The sequence below is a fragment of the Elephas maximus genome, chromosome 22 (assembly GCF_024166365.1).
Source record: "Elephas maximus indicus isolate mEleMax1 chromosome 22, mEleMax1 primary haplotype, whole genome shotgun sequence".
Taxonomy (NCBI): domain Eukaryota; kingdom Metazoa; phylum Chordata; class Mammalia; order Proboscidea; family Elephantidae; genus Elephas; species Elephas maximus.
The window spans coordinates 21,010,798-21,032,976 of record NC_064840.1 but is presented as its reverse complement, the minus strand read 5'-3'; the positions used below and the strand labels follow the sequence as shown (position 1 = coordinate 21,032,976).

The window sequence follows — 22,179 nt, the reverse complement described above, 5'->3', positions numbered from 1 at the left end:
CTTAGTACCCACTGACCCGTGGTCTCCTTGGGCCCTGAATTCCTGAGACAGCTTTGGGGCTTTCTGGTGAGAACCTATCATTACACTCAGCACTACACCTCCTTGCTAAGTGATAACCAAGTGACTGTGAGATTCTCTGCCATGCAAGGACATCCCAGTGACAAGGAACCAGTGTCTGAGTGCCCAGGGGATTCAGAAACCCCAGAGTTCAGTGACTGAGGTGACTCAGTGTCAGAGAGGGCCGATGACTGAGTGACTGGGAGATTAACTAATCCTGGAGTCCAGGGACAGAATGACCAGGTGACTCAGTAACTTTGGGGTCCATCGACCTAGCGACCACAAAAATCTAATGTCCAGTGACCTCAAGACTCTGCAGCCGCGGGCCCAAGGACTATGATTCAGGGCCCGAAGAGCCAGAATCGATGGGCTTCGGTAACACGCGCCCGCAGAGGGTCCTGGGACGCCGAGCCGGACATCCAGCGGTACTCATCCGCTACTCAGACTCGACTCAGCGTTCTTCTCCTGTTTGGAGCCGCAGCCACCGTTCCTCGTGCACTCATTGGTGGGTCCTCGCAAGCGTGGACCAATCAAAACCCTCCTCGTGTCTCCAGCGCCCTCCCAGTCGCAGCTCTAGCTGGCTGGGGGCGGTTCCCGCCACTGCGACCCAATGGCAGTGCGGAAAGAGCGCCGCGCCGTCCAGCGATTGGCTGCGAAGCGCCGGCGCTGTCAGCGCGGGATTGGCCGGTGCCCGGACGGAAGCGGCCGGAGCCAAGCGGCCGCAGCCTGGCGGGTGAGATGTGGAGCGCGGGCCGGGGCTGGGCTGCCGGGTTGGCCCTGCTCGGGCTGGTGCTGGCCCTCGTGGTGCGGGGCGGCAGCGGCGCCCAGACCGGCACGGGGCTCGTGACTTGCGGGTCAGTGCTGAAGCTGCTCAATACGCACCACCGGGTGCGGCTGCACTCGCACGACATCAAATACGGATCCGGTGCGCTGGGCCGGGGTCGGAGGCTGCCTGGGGCTGGGGCTGCGGAGGCGCGGTGGCTTGAGGGGTCTGTGGGCCGGGCGCCTGAGGTCGTCAGGACGCCGGGCCGGGGGATGGAGTTGTCGGAGGGTCCGGGGTCAAGGGCCGGGGATTTGAGGGGTCGTGGGATAGAAGGGCCGGGGCGGGTTGTTGGGGACAACGGGCCAAAGGACAGGGGAGGGGTCACCCGAGGCCAGGGCTGGGGTCTAGGGTGGGCCGTTGGGGTTGTCGGGAGAAGTTGATGGTGTCCGGGGCAAGGGTCGGGAGGTCCAGGATTGATAGGGACCCCAGGGTGGGGGGGGGGGCGGCGAGGCCGGACTGAGGCAATATCGCTCCTCAGGCAGCGGGCAGCAGTCGGTGACAGGCGTGGAGGCGTCGGACGACGCCAACAGCTACTGGAGGATCCGGGGCAGCCCGGAGGGTGGGTGCCCGCGCGGGGCCCCGGTGCGCTGTGGGCAGGTGGTGAGACTCACGCACGTTCTCACTGGCAAGAACCTGCATACCCACCACTTCGCGTCGCCGCTGTCCAACAACCAGGTAAGCCCGGCTGGCCCCAGGAAAGGCTCCTGGTGTGTATGTGTGTGGGGGGTGCTTCCTCTTAACTGCTCTGAGCCTCAGTTTACTCCTCTGCGAAATGGGAGTTCAATTCAGAAATGTTTGCTTAATGCCCCTTCTGGGGACACAGAGGTGCTCTGCTCGGGTCCTGCCTCAGGAGCTCCCAGCCTAGGGGCTAGACAGAGAGGAAGCAGGTCTGGCTGAAGAGCCCCTCTGGGAGGGCCGTCTGGACAGCCTTTGGGGTGGGGAATGGAGAACACCAAAGGGGCGGAGGAATCAGGCTGGGGGCAGAAGGATGAGTAGGAGTCCTGGGGCCCACAGGAAGAAAAGGGCTTTCCAGACCCAGGGAGGGAGGGCATGGGCAGAGAGTGCTTTGGGGAGGTGACAGAAAAAAAGTTTGAGATCAATTGAGACTTTGACACGGGGTTGTCTTGAGTCAAATTGACTCGATGGCAACTGGTTGGATTTTTTTTGGTTTCACTGTCAGCCTGGGAATTAGGCTTTAAGGCTGAGGGTGGTTTGAAGGGGTTAGAAATGGGGGAGCAGGGGGAGAGAAGGAGGCTTCCATCAACAGGGCAGTGACCAGGGCATGCATGGACCTGTTGGAGGAGACTGTGTGTTTGTGGAGAGGGTCATGGCCGATGGAGGTGGTGGCGTTGATGTTGCAGCTGTGGAAGTTGAGGCTCAGAGAGGTGCAGGGAAGGGCCGAGGCCCAGTGCACTGGGCGTTAGTGCCTCTGCAAGACAAGAGGCCACAGGGGACTCAGTGGGCCCTTTGCAGTGACTGCTGCCCCCTCTCCCCCATAGGAGGTGAGCGCGTTTGGGGAAGACGGCGAGGGTGATGACCTGGACCTGTGGACAGTGCGCTGCTCGGGGCAGCACTGGGAACGAGAGGCTTCCGTGCGCTTCCAGCATGTGGGCACGTCGGTGTTCCTGTCGGTCACAGGGGAGCAGTACGGGAGCCCTATCCGAGGGCAGCAGGAGGTGCATGGCATGACCAGCGCCAACGCGCACAACACCTGGAAGGCCATGGAAGGCATCTTCATCAAACCTAGTGCAGAACCCTCTACAGGGCATGATGAACTCTGATGGCCGAGAATGCCTGGATGGAGGGCAGGAGGGCTGGGCATCTGCAGGGCCACTTGGTGGGACTTTGGGTTTGTAGGGGTCCTCAAGTGCCTTTGTTATTAAAGAATGTTGGTCTGTGGTTGCGTTTCACTGTGAGCCTGGGGGTGATCACAAGGCACCAGTCCCTCTTGGCTGGTTCACTTCTCTTCTTGTGCAAAATCTAGCTCTAACACTGACTGCTGAATGGGCCCTAACCTGTCTGATGCTTTTCTTCCCATGCCCTCTGTCTTAGTCCCCTAGTGCTGCTGTAACGGAAATACCACAAGTGAGTGGTTTAAAAAAACGGAAGTTTATTCTCTCACAGTTCAGGAAGCTGGAAGGTCCCTGGGTAGTGCAAACATTTTGCATTCAGCCATTAACCCAAAAGTTGGTGGTTCAAACACACCACAGAAGAAAGGCCTGGCGATCTGCTTCCGTAAGGATTACAGCCAAGAAAACCATATGGGGCAGTTGTACTTATTAGCACATCAGATGACCATGAGTCAGAATCAACTCAACAGCAATGGGTTTGGTTCCATTTTGAACCCCTGCTGAGAACTTCCTTTCTAGCAAGTTCCCAGGTGATGCTAATGCTGCTGGTTAGGGACCAATTCTAAGAACCATGAGTAGAGCAGTGGGTCTCAAAATTTATTATACATAAGAATCACCTGCAGATCTTGTTAAAATGTAGATCCTGATTCAGTATATCTGGGGGTGGAAATGAAATTCTCAGCAGGGGTTCAAACTAGGATGAACGCATTTGAAGCCCTGGTTTGGTTTGGGTCAGAAGGCTAGAAGTTTGCATACGGGACGCTGGCTGTAGCAGAAGATCCTTGTCTCTTCCAGCATTTTCAGTTGCCTGGTGGTGCAGTGGTTAAGCACAGTTCGAACCCACCATCCACTCCATGGGAGAAAGATGTGGCAGTCTGCTTCCATAAGGATTACAGCCTTGGAAACCCTATGAGGCAGTTCTACTGTGTCCTGTAGGGTCTCTATAAGTCAAAATCGACTCGACGCCAACGGGTAATATGGTACAAATTGTTGACATGCTTGGCTGCTAACCAAAATGTTGGTGGCTTGAATCTATTCAGAGGTGACTCAGAAGAAAGGCCTGACAATCCTTAAAAAAAGGGAGCACAGCACAACTCTGACACACCGGATTGCAAGGAGTCAGAATGACTGAGGCAACTGGTTTTTAATAAGGTAACAGCTTTACTGGTGTGCAGGTGACCTCTAGAGGCGATGGTGGAGATTGCAGACTTCCTTGACTTGCTAACATCCCCAGGGTGTGGCTGTGTATGGAGGTGGGAACTGGACCCACCTCTTGGAGGTAGAGGGTGGTGCTTCCTTGAAGGAGGATAGAACACAGAATCAAGGACAGGCCAGGGATGGCAAGTGGAAGTAGTGTGGGTACAGCCTCTTCCATTTGAGAAATCAATTGACCTTATTAATAAAGGTGACGATGGTAAGAAAGCTCTAGCCAATTGTGGAGCCTGACGGTTGGCAGGGTTGTGTGTCATCACCCCCACTCTGTTCAAACACAGACCCTCTCCTGGTCCCTCCACTGCCAAACTTCTTGAGCATCCTCTCCCATCATCACAGACCCTGTAGCAAAGTCTTCAGTGAAAGGAGAGTCATCAGGAGCGATCCCAAGAAAACATGGGTTGTGGAGGGGAAGGCAAAGCAGTCATGAGGGTGCATTATTAAGCAAGTTATCCTTGTGGGCAACTGGACTGTAATCCCACTGGGGAACTCCGGAACACAGTGCAGAACATGCATCAAAGTTATCCTAACCGAGGAAGCTGGGGTGCTTATCCACCAAACTGTCTTTCCTAATTGGCTGAGAGCTCCAGCACAGGTGAGGGGTGGCGGGGAGAGAAATTATTCTGTGGCACTTCTCTCTGCTCTGTACTCTGAATAAGGAGCTCCTACAGCCAGAATAGAGGCCTCTGGCAGAGCTGCTGGTGCTGGCAGGGACGTGGGTGGGGCACCAAAAGGGTGGACCGTTGTTGTTTGCTGCCTTCAAGTCAGCCCCTGACTTATGGTGACCCCATGCACAAAGGAATGAAATGACGCTGGGTCCTCTGCCATCCCCATGACTGCCCAGTTGTGGATCTGACTGTTGTGATCCATAGGGTTTTCAGTAGCTGATTTTCAGAAATAGATCTATAGGCCTTTCTTCTTAGTCCGTCTTAGTCTGGAAGCTCCACTGAAACCTGTTCAGCGTCATGGCAACATACAAGCCTTCACTGACAGACAGGCAGTGGCCATGGTGCATTGGACAGGAGTCAAACCCAGGTCACCAGCATGGAAGATGAGAATCCGACCACTGAACCACCACCGCCCCCATACTATACACCCTGAAAATCCGCCTGGTCCATCCCTAGCCCCTGGAACTGTAATAGTCTGCTTCTGTCTCTATCTTTCTCTCCCCATCCCCCAAATGATTTGAGGAGTGTTTATTAAGAGCAGAACCCAACAGTGCTCAGCACCTACGAATCCCTGGGCAACCAAGGCCCATGATATGGGGGCAGGAAGGATGGCTCTGGGCAGAATGCAGGACAAGACCAAAAATATAAAAAGTAGCAGCAGTGGAACTCACATTTATTGAACACCTACTAAGTGCCAAGCTGGGCTAATAATTTACACAACATCTCATTTGCTCATGGCAACAATCCTATGAAGCAGGTTCGATTGTCATCTCATTTTTAGAAGAGGAAACCGAGGTTCAGAGAGGCTAAAAACACTAGCTGCAGTTCACACTGCTATTATATACAGACGGTAAAGATTCAAACCCAGTTCTGCCCGCCTCAAAAACATTTGCTCTCAGCCTTGGGAGGGGGCAATGTGCACCCCCTCACTCCCAACACACACACACAGGAGCTGTATGAGGGCCGGTGGCATATTTGGCTCCAGTTGTAGGCGCTCAGTGAATGCCAATCTGAAAAGTGGATCTCTCCCACTGATCCTTTATGCCCCGCGGGCCCCAGGGTGGGGTCTCCGCAGCCCAGTCCTACCCTGGTGGCCTCTGGCAAGCTCCACTCGGGTTCTGCAGGTCGGAGCGGTGGGGAGGGGGGCTGCCGGAAGCCCACCGAGGCAGAATACCCCACAGGGAGCCAGCTCGGCAGGCAAAGCAAGCAGCCTGCGGACCGGCTCAGCGGAAAGCTGGGCCAAAGCCCGGGCATTTCCTAAGGGTCGTGTCTCCCTCACAGGTGGGCTCCGCCCCGCGGCCCTGCACCTCCCGCCCGGCTTCGCACTGCTCTCGCCGGCGCCACTGGAAAACTTGGCGACACTGGCCCAGAGAAAAGGCGGGCAAAGCCCCTTTGATAAGTTATGAATGGAGAGAGCGTGTTTGTAGAACTCATTGTTAAATCTGCGGAGTCCGGACGGCCTGGCGGGGCCCAATCGCAGCCCAGAGGCTCTTTTGAAATCGCTCCGGGTTCAGCCAATAGGCATGATGGGGCCTCAGCCCCACCCCAGCGCCGGCCAATGAGCGCGGCGCTATGCTAACAAGCCAGAGGCCGGCCCCACAGCCTGTCAGCGGGTTAAAGATGGAGCCCGCCGAGCCAAGGCGCCACGAGGTCCGAGTAGTCGGCGCTGGGACTACCAGGCGCAAAGGAGCGGACGACCGGGCAGGACCCAGCTCCAGCTAACTTTCTGCGTCCTGCCCCGCCCCTAGGCGGAAGGCGTGTTCGGCCGTGAGTAGCGGGATCCAGGGTGGGTGGGGATCGTGGGCAGGGCAGCCGTTCCCCGCAGGGCGATGTGAGAAGGTACAACAGAGACTTCCCCCGGGGTCTCGGGAAGGGTAAGGACTCCCCCACCCCGTTCCTGTGCTCCGCTCAGGACCACCGGGCACTAGAATCTGTGTTAGGGCAGGACACTGTGCCCAAAAGAAGGTCTGGGGCTGGGGGCCTGAGCCAGGCAGGGACACGTTGTCCTGGGGTGGGGCTGCCTTTCTTCTCCCGGAGCCGAGGGCGGCCCGAGTGGCCTTGGCATGAGGCGGGAGCACGGCTCATTGCCTTTGCGTGTGTGCTGCCTCTCCCATCTGGCCCATCCGCTCCTGTCCCGGGGCTGAGCTATCCCGGAGCCTGGTTTCTCTGTCCCACAAGAGGCTGGCCCAGGTCCCCTCGTGATCGCAGTCCTGAGTGTGCTGGTAAGGGCTCCCGTGCCCTGGGGTCCTGAGGTTCCCTTAGGGATGGCAGCTCTGCTGGGAAACCCCCTTTGGCCCCCATCTCCTGGACAGGCCCCATCTTGTTTGAGCTTCCCATCCTGCCTATATTGGGAGAGCTGGGATCCCACCTTCTGGCCGCAGGTGCTCTGACGAGGTTGCACTACTGTGCGCTGAGAAGCAGTGCAATGATATTGTCAAAGCATCTGGGACCAGCCTTGGGGATCCCCCCCAGCAGTTGCCACCTCTCCCTCCCCAGCCCAGGCCCCTCCGTCTTGCAGGCCTTCCCCTCCCCCTGCTCAGCAGGCTCTCTTCTCCATGGAAACTTGAGATCTTGGCCAGGCCTGGGCCTCCGGGGTCAGAGGGCACCCTTCCCCCAAGCCCAGGCCCCGCCCCACCAAAGCCTGCATTCCATATCTGGATCCCCACTGCCCACCAGCTCACCAGGAGAGGCGCTGGCTGGCCTGCCCAACACTCTTTCCCTGTTGCACTACTGTGGGCCGCTAGGAAGCAGTGCAATGATGAAAGGGCATTGGTCAGGCCCAACCTGCCACCCACAGCACCTGGGGCAGAGGGAGTTTTGCCATCTCCTTCCACTTCCCAGCTGAGGAAATGAGAACGCCCAGATGGTAAGTGCCTGGACTGGTTGGCTTCCAGGCTGTTTGGATCTAGATGGATCCTTCAGGTTTGGCTCCCAGCTCTCTGTCTGGGTTGTAATTGCATGGACACAGGGGCAGAGCCCATGGATTCAGAAAAGCACTGTTCTGAAGGGTTTCATTCCACGCTGACTTCCCAGGTAAGACTGGGGGCTCCAGGCCTAGACAGGGCCTTGTGGAGAAATAGAGGCCCACTGCTTTAGGTGGAAAGCGTCCCTGGGTGGCACAAATGGTTAAGTGGTTGTCTGCTAACCAAAAGGCACCTTGGAAGAAAGTCCTAGCAATCTACTTCCCAGAGATCACAGCCATTGAAAGTGCTATAGAGCACAGTTCTATTCTGATACACACGGGGTTGCCGTGAGTTGGAAACAACTTCACAGTAACTTGTTTTTTTGACTTTGTGTGGAAGGTCATTCAGGGCCTGGCTCAGGCCCAGCTCAGCCCTGAGGTGAACCAGATCCAGTTCTCCTTAAAGACTCAAGAAGGGCCAGGCCCAGAAGAGAATGTTCTCCCAGGTGGGGGTCTAGGGGAAGGTGAGGCAGATCCCTCAGGCAGACAGGCCTTCTAGGAGGCAGAATGCTCAGCCTCCCCTGGGTCAGCAAATGCCCATCAACAGATAAATGGATAAACCAACTATGGTGTATACACACAATGGAGTAGTATGCGATGATAAAGAACAATGATGAATCTGCAAAGCATCTCACAACATGGGTGAATATGGAGGGCATTATACTGAGTGAAATAATTCAATGACAAAAGGACAAATATGGTATGAGACCACTACTATAAAAACTCATGAAAAGGTTTACACACAAAAAGAAACAATCTTTGAGGGTTACGAGGGAGGGGTGGGAATGGGGATGGAAAAACACTAACTAGACAATAGATAAGTGGTAACTTTGGTGAAGGGTGAGACAGTACACAATACTGGGGAAGCCAGCACAACTGGTACAAGCAAGGTCGTGTAAGCTCCATAGACACATCCCAACTCCTTGAGTGGCTGAGGGTTGTGGGGATCAAGGTTTCAGGATACATTTAGCTCAGTTGGCATAACGTAGTTTATAAACAAAATGTTCTACATTCTACTTTGGTGAGTAGACTATGGGGTCTTAAAAGCCTGTGAGCGGCCATCTAAGATACTCAACTAAGGTACTTCACTGGTCTCACCCCACTGGGAGTGAGGGAGAATGAAGGAAACTAAAGACGCAAGGGAAAGGTTAAAGGACTAATGGATCACACGTACCACAGGCTCTACCAGACTGAGTCCAGTATAACTAGATAGTGCCTGGCTACCACTACCGACTGACAAGGGGTCACAGTGGAGGGTCCCAGACAAAGCTGGAGAAAAATGTAGAACAAAATTCTAACTCACAAGAAAGACCAGACTTACTGGCTTGACAGAGACTAAACAAATTCCAAGAGTATGGCCCCTGGACACCCTTTTAGCTCAGTAATGAAGTCACTCCTGAGGCTCACCCTTCAGCCAAAGATTAGACAAGCCCATAAAACAAAACGAGACTAAAAGGGCACACCAGAAGAAGGCAGGAGGGGACAGAAAAGTTGTTAAAAGGGAACCCAAGTTTGAGAAGGGAGAGTGTTGACATGTCATGGGGTTGTTAACCAATGTCACAAAACAATGTGTGTGCTAACTGTTTAATGAGAAGCTAGTTCTGTAAACCTCCATTTAAAGTACAATTTTAAAAAAAGTGGCACTCTCTGGGGTGGACTTGGGATTTGAAGCCTGCAGATGGTGCCCACCAACCATAGCAGCTTGTTCTCTTACAGGGAGATATACCCTGGGCGTGCAGGATGAACTGTAGGGTACTCAGCACGCCCTCCCTTCCCATTTGGAGTGGAGAGGAATTGGAGCTGAATTTCCAAGAAGCCTGGTCACTTCCACCGTTAGACCCAGGATTCCTGTGCACCAATGACCCAACACAAAGCAAGAGGCCCCCATGTGTCCAGTGACAACCATTCAAGCCTGTTCCTTGGGGGTAGAAGCCCTGGCACCATAGGGAGGATGAAGGGTAACGACACATGCTCCTCCCCTTCTTGGCCCAACCCAACTCTTCGATCCCAAGGCTGTGGCTGGAGGTACCCACCCCTCACCCTGTGCAGGTTCTGTGCACACTGGCTAGAGGTCCCTATGCCCAGGGAGGCTCGTAAACTCAAGTGTCTCTTCCTCCTGGTAGAAGCCTCCACTGGGCTCCATTGCATCACTTGAATGTCCCTCCACATCAGAATCTACCGGATCTCAATCTTGTCCCTGTGACTGAAATCCCCATTAGACTAGGTGCCCCTGCAGGCAGGGACAGAGCAGGGGCACAGTACACTTTTTTAAAACATGAATAAATGTATAAAGTGTGAAGTATGGTTATCAGCATAACAGGGGGCGGGGGGGGGCTGGGGGTGGGGAGTCCAGTCAGGTCCAATTGACTCCTTTGAAGGTGCTATGTGAAAGAGGACCTTACTAATGGATCCCTGAGTGGTGCAAATGGCTAAACACGTAGCTACTAACAAATGGTTGACGGTTCAAATCCATTCTTAGGTACCTCGGAAGAAAGGCCTGGAGATCTACTTCCCAAAAATCAATCACCGATAACCCTGTGGAGCACAGTTCTACTCTGACACATGGCATCACTGGGAGTTTGAATAGACTCAACAACAACTGGTTTGGTTTTACATATATATGTATATGGAGCCCTGTTGGTGCAAATGGTTAACTGCTTGGATACTAACCAAAAGGTTGGTGGTTTGAACCCACCCAGCAGCTCCACAGGAGAAAGACCTGGCCATCTGCTTCCATTAAGATTAACCAAAACCAAACCCATTGCTGTTGAGTCGATTCTGACTCATAGTGACCCTACAGGACAGAATAAAGCTGCCTCATGGGGTTTCCAAGGCTGTAAATCTTTACAGAAACAGACTGCCACATCTTTTCCCCATGGAGCGGCTGGTGGGTTTGAACTGCTGACCTTTTGGTTAGCAGCAGAGCGCTTAACCACTGTGCCACCTGAACACCCTGTGGTGCAGTTCTACTCTGTAACGTATGGGGTCACCATGAGTCAGAATCAACTAGATGGCACCTAAGAACCGCAACGTATATATAATTTTTTCTTTTTTTTTTTCAAGTTCTATTTTGTAAGCCACAAAGGAGGCAGGAAGCAGAACAGAGACTTGAACCCAGGTGTATCTGATGAAGCTTCTGCCTGCCCTGGCAAGATGCACAGAGCTGACCATGTTTCTCCTTGTCTTCCACAACTTTGTCCTTCTGGGCTCTCTACCTTGCTGTCTGATCTCAAAGGGCAGGAGGAGGTGAGTGCTACCTCTTGCATCCAGAGGGCTGGTGGTTTCGCTGTGGGAAGGGAAAAGTCTGGTTAATGGGGGTGGGGAGCAGAGAGGGGTAACAGTTCAGGAGGCACCCCCACTTAGTGGCTGGGGTAGATGTTGGGGTTAGCAGCTGGCCAAGCAGGAGAGGGGAGAGGAGCAGGTTTCGTGCTTAAGAGGCTGTGTGTGAATTTGGACACGTTCAGTTTGAGATGCTGGAGAAATGTCCTAACGGACACTTGGATCTAGAGCTCTAGGGAGGTCCAAGATGTGGGATGGTTAAGTCAGTTTCTGGGTTGTAACCAGCCCCCCCCCCCAAAAAAAAGCAAAACCAAACTCACTGCCATTGAGTGGATTCTGACTCATAGCGACCCTATAGGATGACTAGAGCTGCCCCAAAGAGTTTCCCAGTAGTGCCTGGTGGACTCGAACTGCCGACCTTTTGGTTAGCAACCGTACCCCTACGAGTGGGTAAATGAAGACGGGACCCTCTGAAGATGCATGGGAAGGGCATGAGGAAAAGAACACTGAGGAGGGACCAGAGATGTGTGTGAAGAGGCTACTGCGAGTATAGACCCAAGAAATGGTTGTAAAGAGGTGGAGAGGACAGAAGCTGGGGAGAGGCAGGAGAAGCTGGAGACTAGGTCCTGAGAGGAAGAGGGTGGAAAGTGGGGGGGGGGGGCTCTAGGGGTGAAAGGGGGCAGTGACGTCTTTTGGGCGTTGCCTGGGTGAGGGAGAAGCTAGGAAGGGCGCCTGTCCGTGATGGGATGAAGCCCGGGCCCAGGAGGGCCCGGAGGGCAGTTGAGGGGCTGGACAAGGCCGGCAGACGATGACCACTGCCCCGATGAAGGCCCTGACCCGCTCACGCTGGCTGCAGCCCAGCCCACTTGAGCCGGCTTTGCCCGGGTCGAAGGCGTGAAGGCGCATGCCCAGAGCGGCGGTCATTGTCACGTGCGGCAGTCGCGCAGGGATTGGCTCCCGCTGAATTGGTCCCCGCCCCCGGCCTCCTTGGGGATTGGTCCCTGCTCTTGGTCCCTGCTCTTGGTCTCCAGGGTGATTGGCTGGAGCTGGTTGGGGAGTGGCGGTGGCTGCAGTCGTGGAGGGAGGGGGGCTTGGTCGCTCGACGCCTGTGGGGAGAGCCGGTGCGTCCTGGCAGCCTGCTCCCGGACGGGCTCGGAACGCTGAGGCGCTGTCCCAACAGGGCCCCCAACACCCGTGGTGGCCGCCAGGGGAGTCCTGCCTCAACGCCGCTCCACCTGCAGGCAGCCCTCTGGATGGAGGCCATGGATGAGTTCGACCACGAGTTCCCTCAGAGCGTGACCTTCTGCCAGCTCATCTCTGAGGAGGACTACGAGAGGCAGGCGGCCACCTGCACGGAGCGCGCACTGCGCCGACTCTTCCGTAGCATCGACCGCAATCCGGCGCTGGCCGAGCGGGTGGTGCGCAAGGGCAAGCAGGATGAGTGCGAGCAGCGTGGGCTCCTCTCCTTCCTCCGGGTGCGGGCCCCGCGGGGCGGGGAGAGGGGAGGGGAGGGAGATGGAGGGATGGAGGGGAGGGATGGAGGGGAGGGCTGCCCACCCCCGCCCCCACCCCCCTAGCCCCGCCCCCACCCGCCAACCCCAGGCCCAGATGCCCAGGGGTTGTGCCCTCAGGGCTGTAGGGCAGCCTGGGGAGCAGGCTGGTGTCTCACCGCAGGCTCCCTGCCTCCCTCCCTGCTTCTCCCGGGGTCCGCACAGGCCAAGTTCTTCTATGCTGTCCAGGGGGAGCTGAACTACTGCAATAGCATGGACGCCATGGAGATGCACCAGCGCCTGGAACACCTGAAGAGGAGCATCCACCGCGTGCACCTGTACGCCCAGGGTGAGGCCTGACTCTGCTGAGCTGGTGCTCCCTTTGCTCTCCGTTGGATCTTCCGCCCCTCGGCCCAGGCTTCATTCACCAGGAAAGGGATGCATCCTGACAGTGCAACTCTGACTCTGCTTCTTCCTGTTTATGTGACCCTGAGCAAGTTGGGTCTCCTTTCCCAGTAGAGAGCCCTCCTTCACCTCTAGCCTCACAGATGCTTTGGAGTGTGTGTGTGAAGGGCCACAGGCAGTGCCTGGCTTAAGTAACCAGCCAGCCTGACTCAGGGCCCACTTGTCCCTGGCCCCATGCTAGGCACTTGAAAAAAAAAAAAAGTGTTTATTTTGAAAGTTTTTATTGTGAAAATATAGGTCCCTGGCTGGTGCAGATTTTTGTACTTGGCCACCAACTGAAAGGTTAGCGGTTCAAATGCACCCAGTGGCACTGTGGAAGGAAGTCTTGGTGATTTAGTTCTGTAAAGATTACAGTCAAGAAAACCTTATGGAGCTCAGTTCTACTGTGTAACACATGGGGTTGCCATGAGTTGGAATTGACTCTACGGCAGTGAGCTTTTATAATTTAGTACCTATAGGTCGCTATGAGTCGGAATCGACTCGACGGCACTAGGTGTGGTGGTGAGGTGAGTATTATTGTGAACGTATATGTACACAAATCTATAGAGTAGTGAACCCAAGTTCATCCATTCTCCATCTCTCTTCCCATTTCTTTTTCTGAAGTATTTTAAGAAAAAAATCTTAAACATTCCACCATTTCACCACTGAATTCTTCAGAATGCATCTTACTAAATAGACATGTTCATGTATAATCACAATGCCATTGTTAAAAAAAAAAAAAAAGACCAGTTGCTGTTGAGTTGACTTCGACTCCCTGCAACCCCGTGTGTCTCAGAGTAGAACTGTGCTCCATAGGGTTTTCAATGACTGATTTTTCAGAAGTAGATTGCCAGGCCTCTCTTCTGTGGTACCTCTGGATGGACTTGAACCACCAACCTTTCAGTTAGCAGGTGAGCACATTAACCATTGTATCACCCAGGTCTCCATGTCCTTGCTACACTGGACATATTAGGAGCTACTTAGTGCATAGTCAAATCTTCTTGTTTGTCCACAAAGTTCTTTTTACAGTTGGTCTGTCATATCAGGACCCAGTGAGGCCTACACATTGTGTTTGGATGTTGGACTTTTTAAGTTCCTTTTTATTCGGTGACTATGTAGTTTGTGTCCACATTGGAACACTTAAGAGAGTGAAAGGGGCAGTATTGCTAGCTGTGTGGGGACAGTAGGTGTAAGCCAAATGGCCCTGGGCAAATGAGGACGGATGGTCACTTGTGTTGAAGTCCCTTTTGAGATAAATGACCCCTCTTGGTTGCTTTCTCTTTCCTTGACTTTTGAAAAGCTGTATGTTGTCCTTTGGGGTGTCCTACTTTATAGATTGCTGTTGTCTTCTCTTGGTAGTATTTGCCTCATTCTCCTCTCCTTGTGTTTCTTGGACAGTAGTTCTAAAACCTTGAGGAGATTCAGGTTTCATTCTTTTGTTGCATTTGTGTTTCGTGTTAACACGTCACTAGTGGTATAGGGTACTTATTTCACCTTGGAGGCCCAGATTGCCTGGGGTTCCCCCTTTCCATGCAGCTGAACGTAAGCCCTTCACATGATTTCATCTGGTAGTTGAAACAATAGTGCCCATAGCCATTACCACAGCCTCCAGAGGCACCTTTCATGTTATTTATCCCTGTTTTACAAAAGACACCCAGGGAGGTCAGCCAACATGCTCAAGGTCACATAATAAGCAGCTGAGCCTGGACTTGGACTCAGGTCTGGGTTGCTTGGGAGCATAGGCTCTTAGCCACCAGGCCAGTGCTTCCCGTGATAGTTAATATTATCATTCTAAACAAGCTGTTCTGTTGGGCTGTGTGAGGAACTCATTAACACTGCTTTTCTGGTAATTTCCAACATCAATTGAATGGTAGAAATAGCCAGACTAATTGAACATAGGAGAAAGACTAAGGCAGAGAGAGGATGGGGGGATGGCCCCAGGGTCCTGCCCTTCAAATATTCCCTCCCTAAACCCAACTCTTTGGCTACTCATTGGGTTTCCTCACAGGAAGGACCCTTCTCCCCCATCTGCCTTAGACATGGTATTATCAGTAGGCTCACTGTTGGGCATCTGGGTACCCCAACTGGGTGTTGGCCAAGTTACCAGCTTCTGACACATGCTTAGGAGGTGGGCAGCAGACAGACCCTACCAGGCCAAACCACCCCTCCTTGGCTGTGATACCTACCCATCACTTCCCAAGAAAGGTTGCCCTTGGATCAGACAGCCCAAATATGGTTCCTCCTTCTGCCTTGTACAGCCGGAGTCTCTGGTCCCACTTGTACAGTAGAGAAAAAAGTAGCCTTTGTCTTTGGGGCTGTGGTGGGGTCAGTGAGGCAGTGTTTGTTGGCGCCTACTAATAGTGACTATAGGCATTATCATGTAGCAGTCTCTGGGAGGCTTGCCTCCCCTCCTTGTTGGAGGGATGGTGGGAAAACTTGACCATGTACCACTGTGCTTGGCCCCTACCCTACCTGGTTTTGGGCACAAGGTGGGCACTAACTGGCACCTCTTGTCACAGATGCCAAAAAGAAGAGAAGGAAGCCAAAACTGAAGAAACTGGAACCCATCCTCTTGCGTGACCGGGCGACCTCCCCATGCCTTCCACCTCCATCATTGCCACCTCCGCTGCTGCCACCACCTGCCACCACCATGGCTTCTGTGGTGGCCCCATCACCGCCTGTCTACACTATGCCCAGGGTCTTTGGCCCCTTCCCTCCACTGTCCAACAAGTTGGTTAGTGGGAGTGCCCCCCACTCTAGGCTCCCCAACTCAAAACAACCCCATGCTGTTTGGGACCACGCAGAATCCTCTTTGTGGGCAGAGTCTTGGGTGGGACCACTGTAGATAAAGCAAATAAAGGGGACTGCTCAGGCTGAAGGTGCAGGTGGGAGTTGGGGACACAGAGCTCCATCTCCCCAGCCTCAGCCTGAGCAAGGCAGACCCTGGTGCTCCCAAAGGACAGGTGGAAGCCACGGCCCCTCCCAGGTCTCCAGCTTCTCCCTGTGGTGTCCCTCCCCATGCTGGCTCCTTTTCTGCAATGTCCTTCCTACCTGCTTGCACCTCCTGACTCCCCTTATCCTACATGTCTCACTTCAGGCCTCTCCTCCAGGCAGCCGTCTGTCCCCTAGGCTGGGTTAGCATCTCCTCCCTCAGCCCTCACTGCCTATCCCATCCCTTGGACCCCTAGAGCTGAGCTCCGGGTGGGTACACAGGGTGTGTCTGACGTATTAGGTGGATGAAGGAAAGAACACATAGTTCTTTGTATAAGGAGTTTTTCTTCACAGTGAGGCCCCTGAACTTGCCTAAGATGTCCTTTGCTTCCTGCAGATGGAGAATGTGGAAGTTTCAAGTTCTGAAGTAAGGTTAAACTGGACTGGCCTGTCATCAAACCCAAAGAGGTGAAAAGGATTTATTCTGGGCTTGAGGGAGAAGGAAAAGGAGCATTTTGGGGCATCTCCTTTGTGCCAGGCTCAGTTGCCATTTCTTTGCCACCTCTTAATTAATCTTCACAACAAGGGGAGTCCATGTTCGTAGATGTGGACATTGAGGCTGAAGGGGCTCAGGGTAGCGAAAGGCAGAGTTACAAAGCCCATGTGGGAGCTGGGTCAGCATGGAAGCCTGGGCCTGACATGCCACCTTCTGCCCCGTCTTGCAGCCACATGGTCGATCTGACTCCCTTGGTCCTCAACCCTGGAGGCTTCCATTTCTCCTACAGGCCTGGAAACAGTGCTCACAAGCTCCATTGTCCTGGCTTCCCCTGGTAAGCTTGCTTCTGTGACTTCCTTGGGCTTGAACTCGGTCCTGGTTCTGCCCCAGCCCCTGGGTACCCAACCCCATCTGACAGGCATCATCATGGTGCGTACAGGAGCTGGAAGGATGTTCATTGTGATTGTCCCTTCCACTTCCAGGAGTGCCCTGAGGACAAAATCAGGGGTGCTAGAAAAGCCATTCACCTTTCCTAGAATTTGTAATGGTGAGAAATTGGGCACAGACCAACCCAAAAGCTCAACAGAAGGGGAACGATTCCAACAGCCCAATGATTTATATACAAATTGTATAAATTTTTTTTACATGATTATTTTTGTGAAGTAGGGATTTACTAAATGTGGGTTTTATCACCTGCTTTTTTTTCACTTACCATATTATTTCTCGTGTCCTCGAATGTTATTCTAAAGTATGATTTAGAATGGCTGGTTCATTGCATCAGGTAACTTTTTATGTCAGAAGCGCACACAGTTCTGTGAAGGTGATTGTAAATTCCCAGTTGATAGAAAAGTGTCTTGGTTTCTTAGCGCTGCCATAACAGAAATACTACAAGTAGGTGGCTCGAACAATTTGTTTTCTCACAGTTCAGGAGACTAGAAGTCTGATTTCGGGCACCAGTTTTAGGGGAAGGCTCCCTCTGTCTGTTCTGGGGGAAAGTCCTTGTCTAAGCTTCTCTGGTGTTTCTTGGCAATCTTCATGTGGCTTGTATTTTCCCCTCTGAGCTTCCTTCTTTGTGCCTAATCTGCTCTTTTTGTAATTTTAAGGTGATAGATTTAAAATACTCTGTAGACTAATGTGCTGTCATTAACATAATGAAGAAAGTCCTATTCTCACATGAGATACTTCCACAAGTATAGGTATCCAGCACAGTTTTGGGGAACACAATTCAATCCATAACAGAAAACTTACCCAAGAGGACACCAGAAGGATAAGCCAACCTTTTAAAGGTGTTTTTGACTCCCTCAGTTACAGAAAACGTACATATTAAGATTGCTAGGGTGTATGTTATATACCTATCAAAAAGTCCAGAGTAAAGAGACAATGATAAAATCCAGTGCTATCAAAGCTTTAGAAAGAGACTCTCATTTTTGCTGTGAAAATATTATACGCTGGCTTAGTCCATTTTTTTTTTTCACTTGACTTTTTTATTGTGGCAAAATTATATATAAGAAAACATTTGCCATTTCAACATCACTTAATTTTGTGTGTGTGCGTGCTTTAGGTGAAAGTTTACGGAGCGAATTAGCTTCTCATTCAAAAATTATTACACAAACTGTTGTCCTGACATTGGTTGCAATCCCCGCAATGTGTTAGCACTCTCTCCCTTTGCACCCTGGGTTCTCCATTTCCAATTGTCCAGTTTTCCTACCCCTTGCTGCCTTCTCGTCTTTGCTTTTGGGCAGGTGTTGCCCGTTTGGTCTCCTATACTTGATTAAGAAGAACATGCCTCACTCGTATTATTGTTTGTTTTTTCGGCCTCTCTAATCTTTGGCTGAAAGGTGAACTTCGGGAGTGGCTTTACTTACGAGTTAGAAGGTGTCTGGGGGCCATAGTCTCAGGGATTCCCCCAGTCTCTGTCAGACCAGTAAGTCTGGTCTTTTTTGTGAATTTGAATTTTTTTCTACATTTTTCTCCTGCTCTGTCTGGAACCTTCTATTGTGATCTCTGTCACAAAGATCAGTGGCGGTAGCTTGGCACTATAGTCCTTTTTGTAAAAAACGTTTTTATCGAGATATAATTCACATACCATACAATTCACCTATTTAAAGTGTATAATTCAATGGCTTTAAGTTTAATTTTCAAAGGAGTGTAACCATCACCACAATCAATTTTGGAATATTTTCATCACTCCAAAAAGAAACCCGGTACCCCTTAGCCATCACCGACAACCCCCCATCTCCCCATCCCCCCAGCCTTAGAACCACAAATCTATGTTCTGTCTCTATAGATTTAGCTATTCTGGACATTTCGTATAAACGGAGTCATACATATGTGGTCCTTTGTGTCTGGCTTCTTTCACCTCAGAATGATGTTTTCAGGCTTCTTCCATGTTGTAGCATGAATCAGTATTTCAGTCCTTTTTATTGCCCAATAATATTCCATAGTATGGTATGAATATGCCACATTCTGTTAGATAAATGGCCATCAGTTGATGGACTTTTGGGTTTCTACTTTGGGGATATTATGAATCATGCTGCTACGAATGTTTATGTACAAGATTTTGTGTGGCCCTTGTTTGCATAGGAGAAGAATTGCTGGGTCATATGGTAACTGTTTTGTCTTTTGAGAAACTGCCAGACTGTTCCAGCGTGCCTGTACTAATTGTACATTTCTGCCAGCAGTGTGTGAGGTTCCAGTTCTCTATGTTCTCATGGTAACACTGGTTATTATCTGTCTTTTTGATTCTAGCCATTCTGCTGGGTGTGAGGTGGTATCTCCTTGTGGTTTTGATTTACATTCCTTGATGACTAAGGATGTGAATCATCTTTTCATGTGCTTATTGGCCATTTGTATATCTTCTCTGGAGGAATGTCTGTTCAGATCCTTTGCCTAGTTTTTAATTGAGTTGTATGTCTTCATATTGTTGAATTGTAAGAGTTCTTTATATATTCCAGATACATATCCCTTTTCAGAAAAATGATTTGGAAATATTTTTTCCTGTTCTGTAGGTTGTCTTTTTTACTTTCTTGGTGGTGTCTTCTGAAGCACAAAATTAAAGGCTTGAGCCTTTTGAAAGGCAATCTGTCAAAACATATCAGGAGCCATGGAAGTTCTCACATTCTTTGATCTGGTGTTTTTAATCCTGGGAACTGGCCCCAAGGAAATTATTAAGGGAAAAAACCATTGTGTGTAAAAGTATTTATGGCAGCATCAGTTAAAAGTGAATAACAAAGCTGCTCAAAAGTACATTCACGTAATTGTGGAGTATTATGCACCATTAAAATTATAAATATGATTATATGTGATTATGCACTCATAGGCTATCAGATCAGAAGAGGGGTTGGGAGGGGGAAGGTGACTGATTGCTGGGTGACAATGAACATTTTTGCAGTGTTGCTACAAAGTACAATTTAAAAGTGAAGGACTCTTGGGCATTGTCAGAGTCCCTGGGTGGCATAAACGGTTAACTGCTAGCTGCTAATTGAAAGGTTGGTGGTTGAAGTTCACCCACAGGCATCTGGGAAGAAAGGCCTGGCAATCTACTTTGAAAAATCAGCCACTGAAAACCCTATGGGACAAGTTTTACTGACGCACATGGGGTTACCATCAGTTGGAGTTGACTCAATGGGAACTGGTTTTTTGATTGATGAACATTTAGATTGTTTCTAGGTTTTTATAGTCATAAGAGATTGTTGCAATGAACAGCATTGAACACACATTCATAAGAGAGGTTTCTGGAAGTAGAAATATGTCAGCAGGGTGCTGAGGGTACATGGTCCTGGGTTCTGGTGGCCCACGTCATGGGCATCTCTTGGATGTCTCTGTGCAGGACCTCAACCTGTAGTGGCTCCCCCAGCACCGAGGAGATGCCATCCCCTCCCGTGAAGGCTTCCATCTTCACCCCACCTGTCCTACTCAAGTTCCAGCCGGTACGCAGACCTGACCATGACTCAGAGAACGACCCTGGCAGCTCAGACTCGGTGCCCCACCACGGGAGCGCATAACCACTTCCCTACAGACATGGCCTGATGAATCAATAAAGATTCTTTGGAGGTGCTGTGCTTGTGCTGGGGTGGGTGCTGGGCTCCCTCGGCGTGGTTTAGTGCTCCCTCTAGCCCAAAGGGATGGTCAGGGTAGTAGTGCCAGCCCAAGGTCCCTTGACGGAGCCTGCATACAGTAGGTGGTCAGGTCAGCACTCATCGCTTGTACCCTAATGTGAAAACTCAGCCATATGCACTTTGTTCAAGGAACGAGTGGTGCCCTTGGTTGGGCCTCATTTGACCCAACTGAGCTGCATGTCTACCATCTTTTTCCTACACCTAGCCCCTAAACACAAACCTTACTTGGTGCGTAGATTTAGAAACATGTTTTCTCCCTGGAGGAAGCTGATGTGTCACTTTACAACTTGGCACCTTTCTAAGGAATTTCAAAGATGTATGACTAATTGTCACCTCACTCCCAACCTTAGCACCAAACCTGCATGTGAAACGTGAGTCCTCACTAAATATCTTTCAAGGAAGGCACATTAGCAGATGCTGAACCCCTGCATGTGCTCCACACCTTTCTTGGAACTGTAGATAAACCAAGCAGTGTGTGTCTATGAGGGGGGTGGGGGTAAACCAGCACGCAGATGAATTACTACGAGTTGACACACTGTGATAAGCAGCCTGATGGGAGCTGGAATGGAGAGGTCTGGGGACAGCCACCTGGGATGGGGGCATCAAGGAAGGTCTCTATGAGGTGTCGTTAAAGTGGAACCTAGAGGAACCAGCAGTAAAATGAGAAAAGCAAGGACAGCTGGTTTCCAGTGACTGGGTTGGTGATGGTATATTCAACAGAATTGGGGGACGGTGGCGGGAGGGGGTGGGGAATGGCGACTTCTTCTTTGACCAGGCATTTTAACTTTGAGGTCAGTGGGTACCCAGTAAAGGTCAGGAGTCTGGAGCACAGGCTTAGCATTGGTAGTCACGGGATACAAGTGATTTTTAAAGCAAGATCCCCCGGTGCCTGAGTATAAACAGAGGCTAGAAATGAGATGGGGGTACACAAACGTTCTGGTTGGGGCAAGGAAGGGTCCAGCGGAAGAGTCAATAGAGACCAGTGAGGGCCTGGGGCCTCCAGGCTTGGTGACCACCTGCCACTGGGTCACAGGGGCCTGGAGGCAGCGACGAGAGTGGGTGAATGGGCGGGCGGTGAGCAGCTAGCCAGCCAGTGTGGACAGGAGTAGGCCTTGCGGCTCCAGATGGGCTTTTTAAAATGCCTGAGAGCCCGGGCAGGACTGCGCCCAGGCTAGGCGGGTAAGCGAGACAAGCCGGAGAGAGGCCCCCCAAAAGAGAGGGCTTCGAGTAGAAAGCATCTCAACGCCCTGTGCGCAAACGCCCTAGTGGGTGAGTTCAGCTGGACGCTCAGGGACTGGGCATGCGCGCTCCGCGCCGGGGCCACACTTCCCGGCATGCTAAGCGCTCGCTTCCGGGGCGGGACCTCGGATCCCGGAACTGGTCATAGATCTCGGCTAAAGCATCGGGGTCTTACTGTCCGCTGTCTCTTGTGCCCGCTCACGCTCGTCCAGTCGCCGCTGCCGTCTGTCGCCGCCATGGGGAAGCGACAGCACCAGAAGGACAAGATGTAAGTGGAACCTCAAACGGGAGCGGCACCCCTATGCCGCTTTTTCCTGGGCCTTCCTCTCACCTTGGGGCGCTGGGCTTCTGCAAGTGGTCCCTCTGGCCCCTACTCTCCGTGCTCACGGGGTTGGCTGCCTCACGCCTGTTCGCGCACACACACACTGCAGTGACTCCCAGTTCCAAACAGACCAGCCTTGCCTTGTCCCCGTGTTCCTCTCCTGCTACCACCGTGTTTCTTTTGATTCTTCATCGCAAGACTTGAAATGTATGTGTCTACTAGTTTTCTGCCGTCTCCTGAAACCACTACAGTCATGTTTTTGCCCCAGAACGGCACTTGTCAGGGTCC

At 51.9% G+C, this 22,179-nt stretch overlaps 3 protein-coding genes across 10 annotated transcripts in view; all 3 read left to right on the top strand.

The window, feature by feature from the left end:
• The first annotated feature begins 760 nt into the window (after positions 1-760).
• On the top strand, positions 761-2,779 carry SDF2L1 (stromal cell derived factor 2 like 1). The gene is made up of 3 exons (XM_049865841.1): positions 761-982; positions 1,359-1,555; positions 2,380-2,779. The coding sequence occupies exons 1-3, from the start codon at positions 796-798 to the stop codon at positions 2,659-2,661; spliced, it is 666 nt and encodes a 221-aa protein (XP_049721798.1). The 5' UTR covers positions 761-795; the 3' UTR covers positions 2,662-2,779.
• A 3,436-nt stretch (positions 2,780-6,215) lies between these two features.
• On the top strand, positions 6,216-20,267 carry LOC126065945 (uncharacterized). Of its 8 annotated transcripts, XM_049866586.1 has the most exons (10): positions 6,216-6,377; positions 9,289-9,530; positions 10,052-10,174; positions 10,636-10,818; positions 12,093-12,326; positions 12,567-12,690; positions 15,305-15,519; positions 16,114-16,184; positions 16,442-16,546; positions 20,042-20,267. In XM_049866586.1, exons 4-10 carry the CDS (start codon positions 10,726-10,728, stop codon positions 20,214-20,216), a joined length of 1,017 nt encoding a protein of 338 aa, XP_049722543.1. In that variant the 5' UTR covers positions 6,216-6,377; positions 9,289-9,530; positions 10,052-10,174; positions 10,636-10,725; the 3' UTR covers positions 20,217-20,267. The 8 variants fall into 8 exon arrangements, with proteins under 8 accessions (XP_049722543.1, XP_049722544.1, XP_049722541.1 ...); XM_049866587.1 differs by lacking the exon at positions 10,052-10,174; XM_049866584.1 differs by lacking the exon at positions 10,052-10,174 and having other exon boundaries at positions 9,289-9,597; positions 12,093-12,269.
• A 1,427-nt stretch (positions 20,268-21,694) lies between these two features.
• Positions 21,695-22,179, top strand: part of PPIL2 (peptidylprolyl isomerase like 2) — a 32,604-nt gene continuing 32,119 nt past the window's right edge. Inside the window, exon 1 of the mRNA XM_049866018.1 lies at positions 21,695-21,837. Within this exon, the coding sequence (XP_049721975.1) occupies positions 21,806-21,837 (32 nt within the window). The 5' untranslated portion in view covers positions 21,695-21,805. The remainder of the gene's footprint in view (positions 21,838-22,179) is intronic.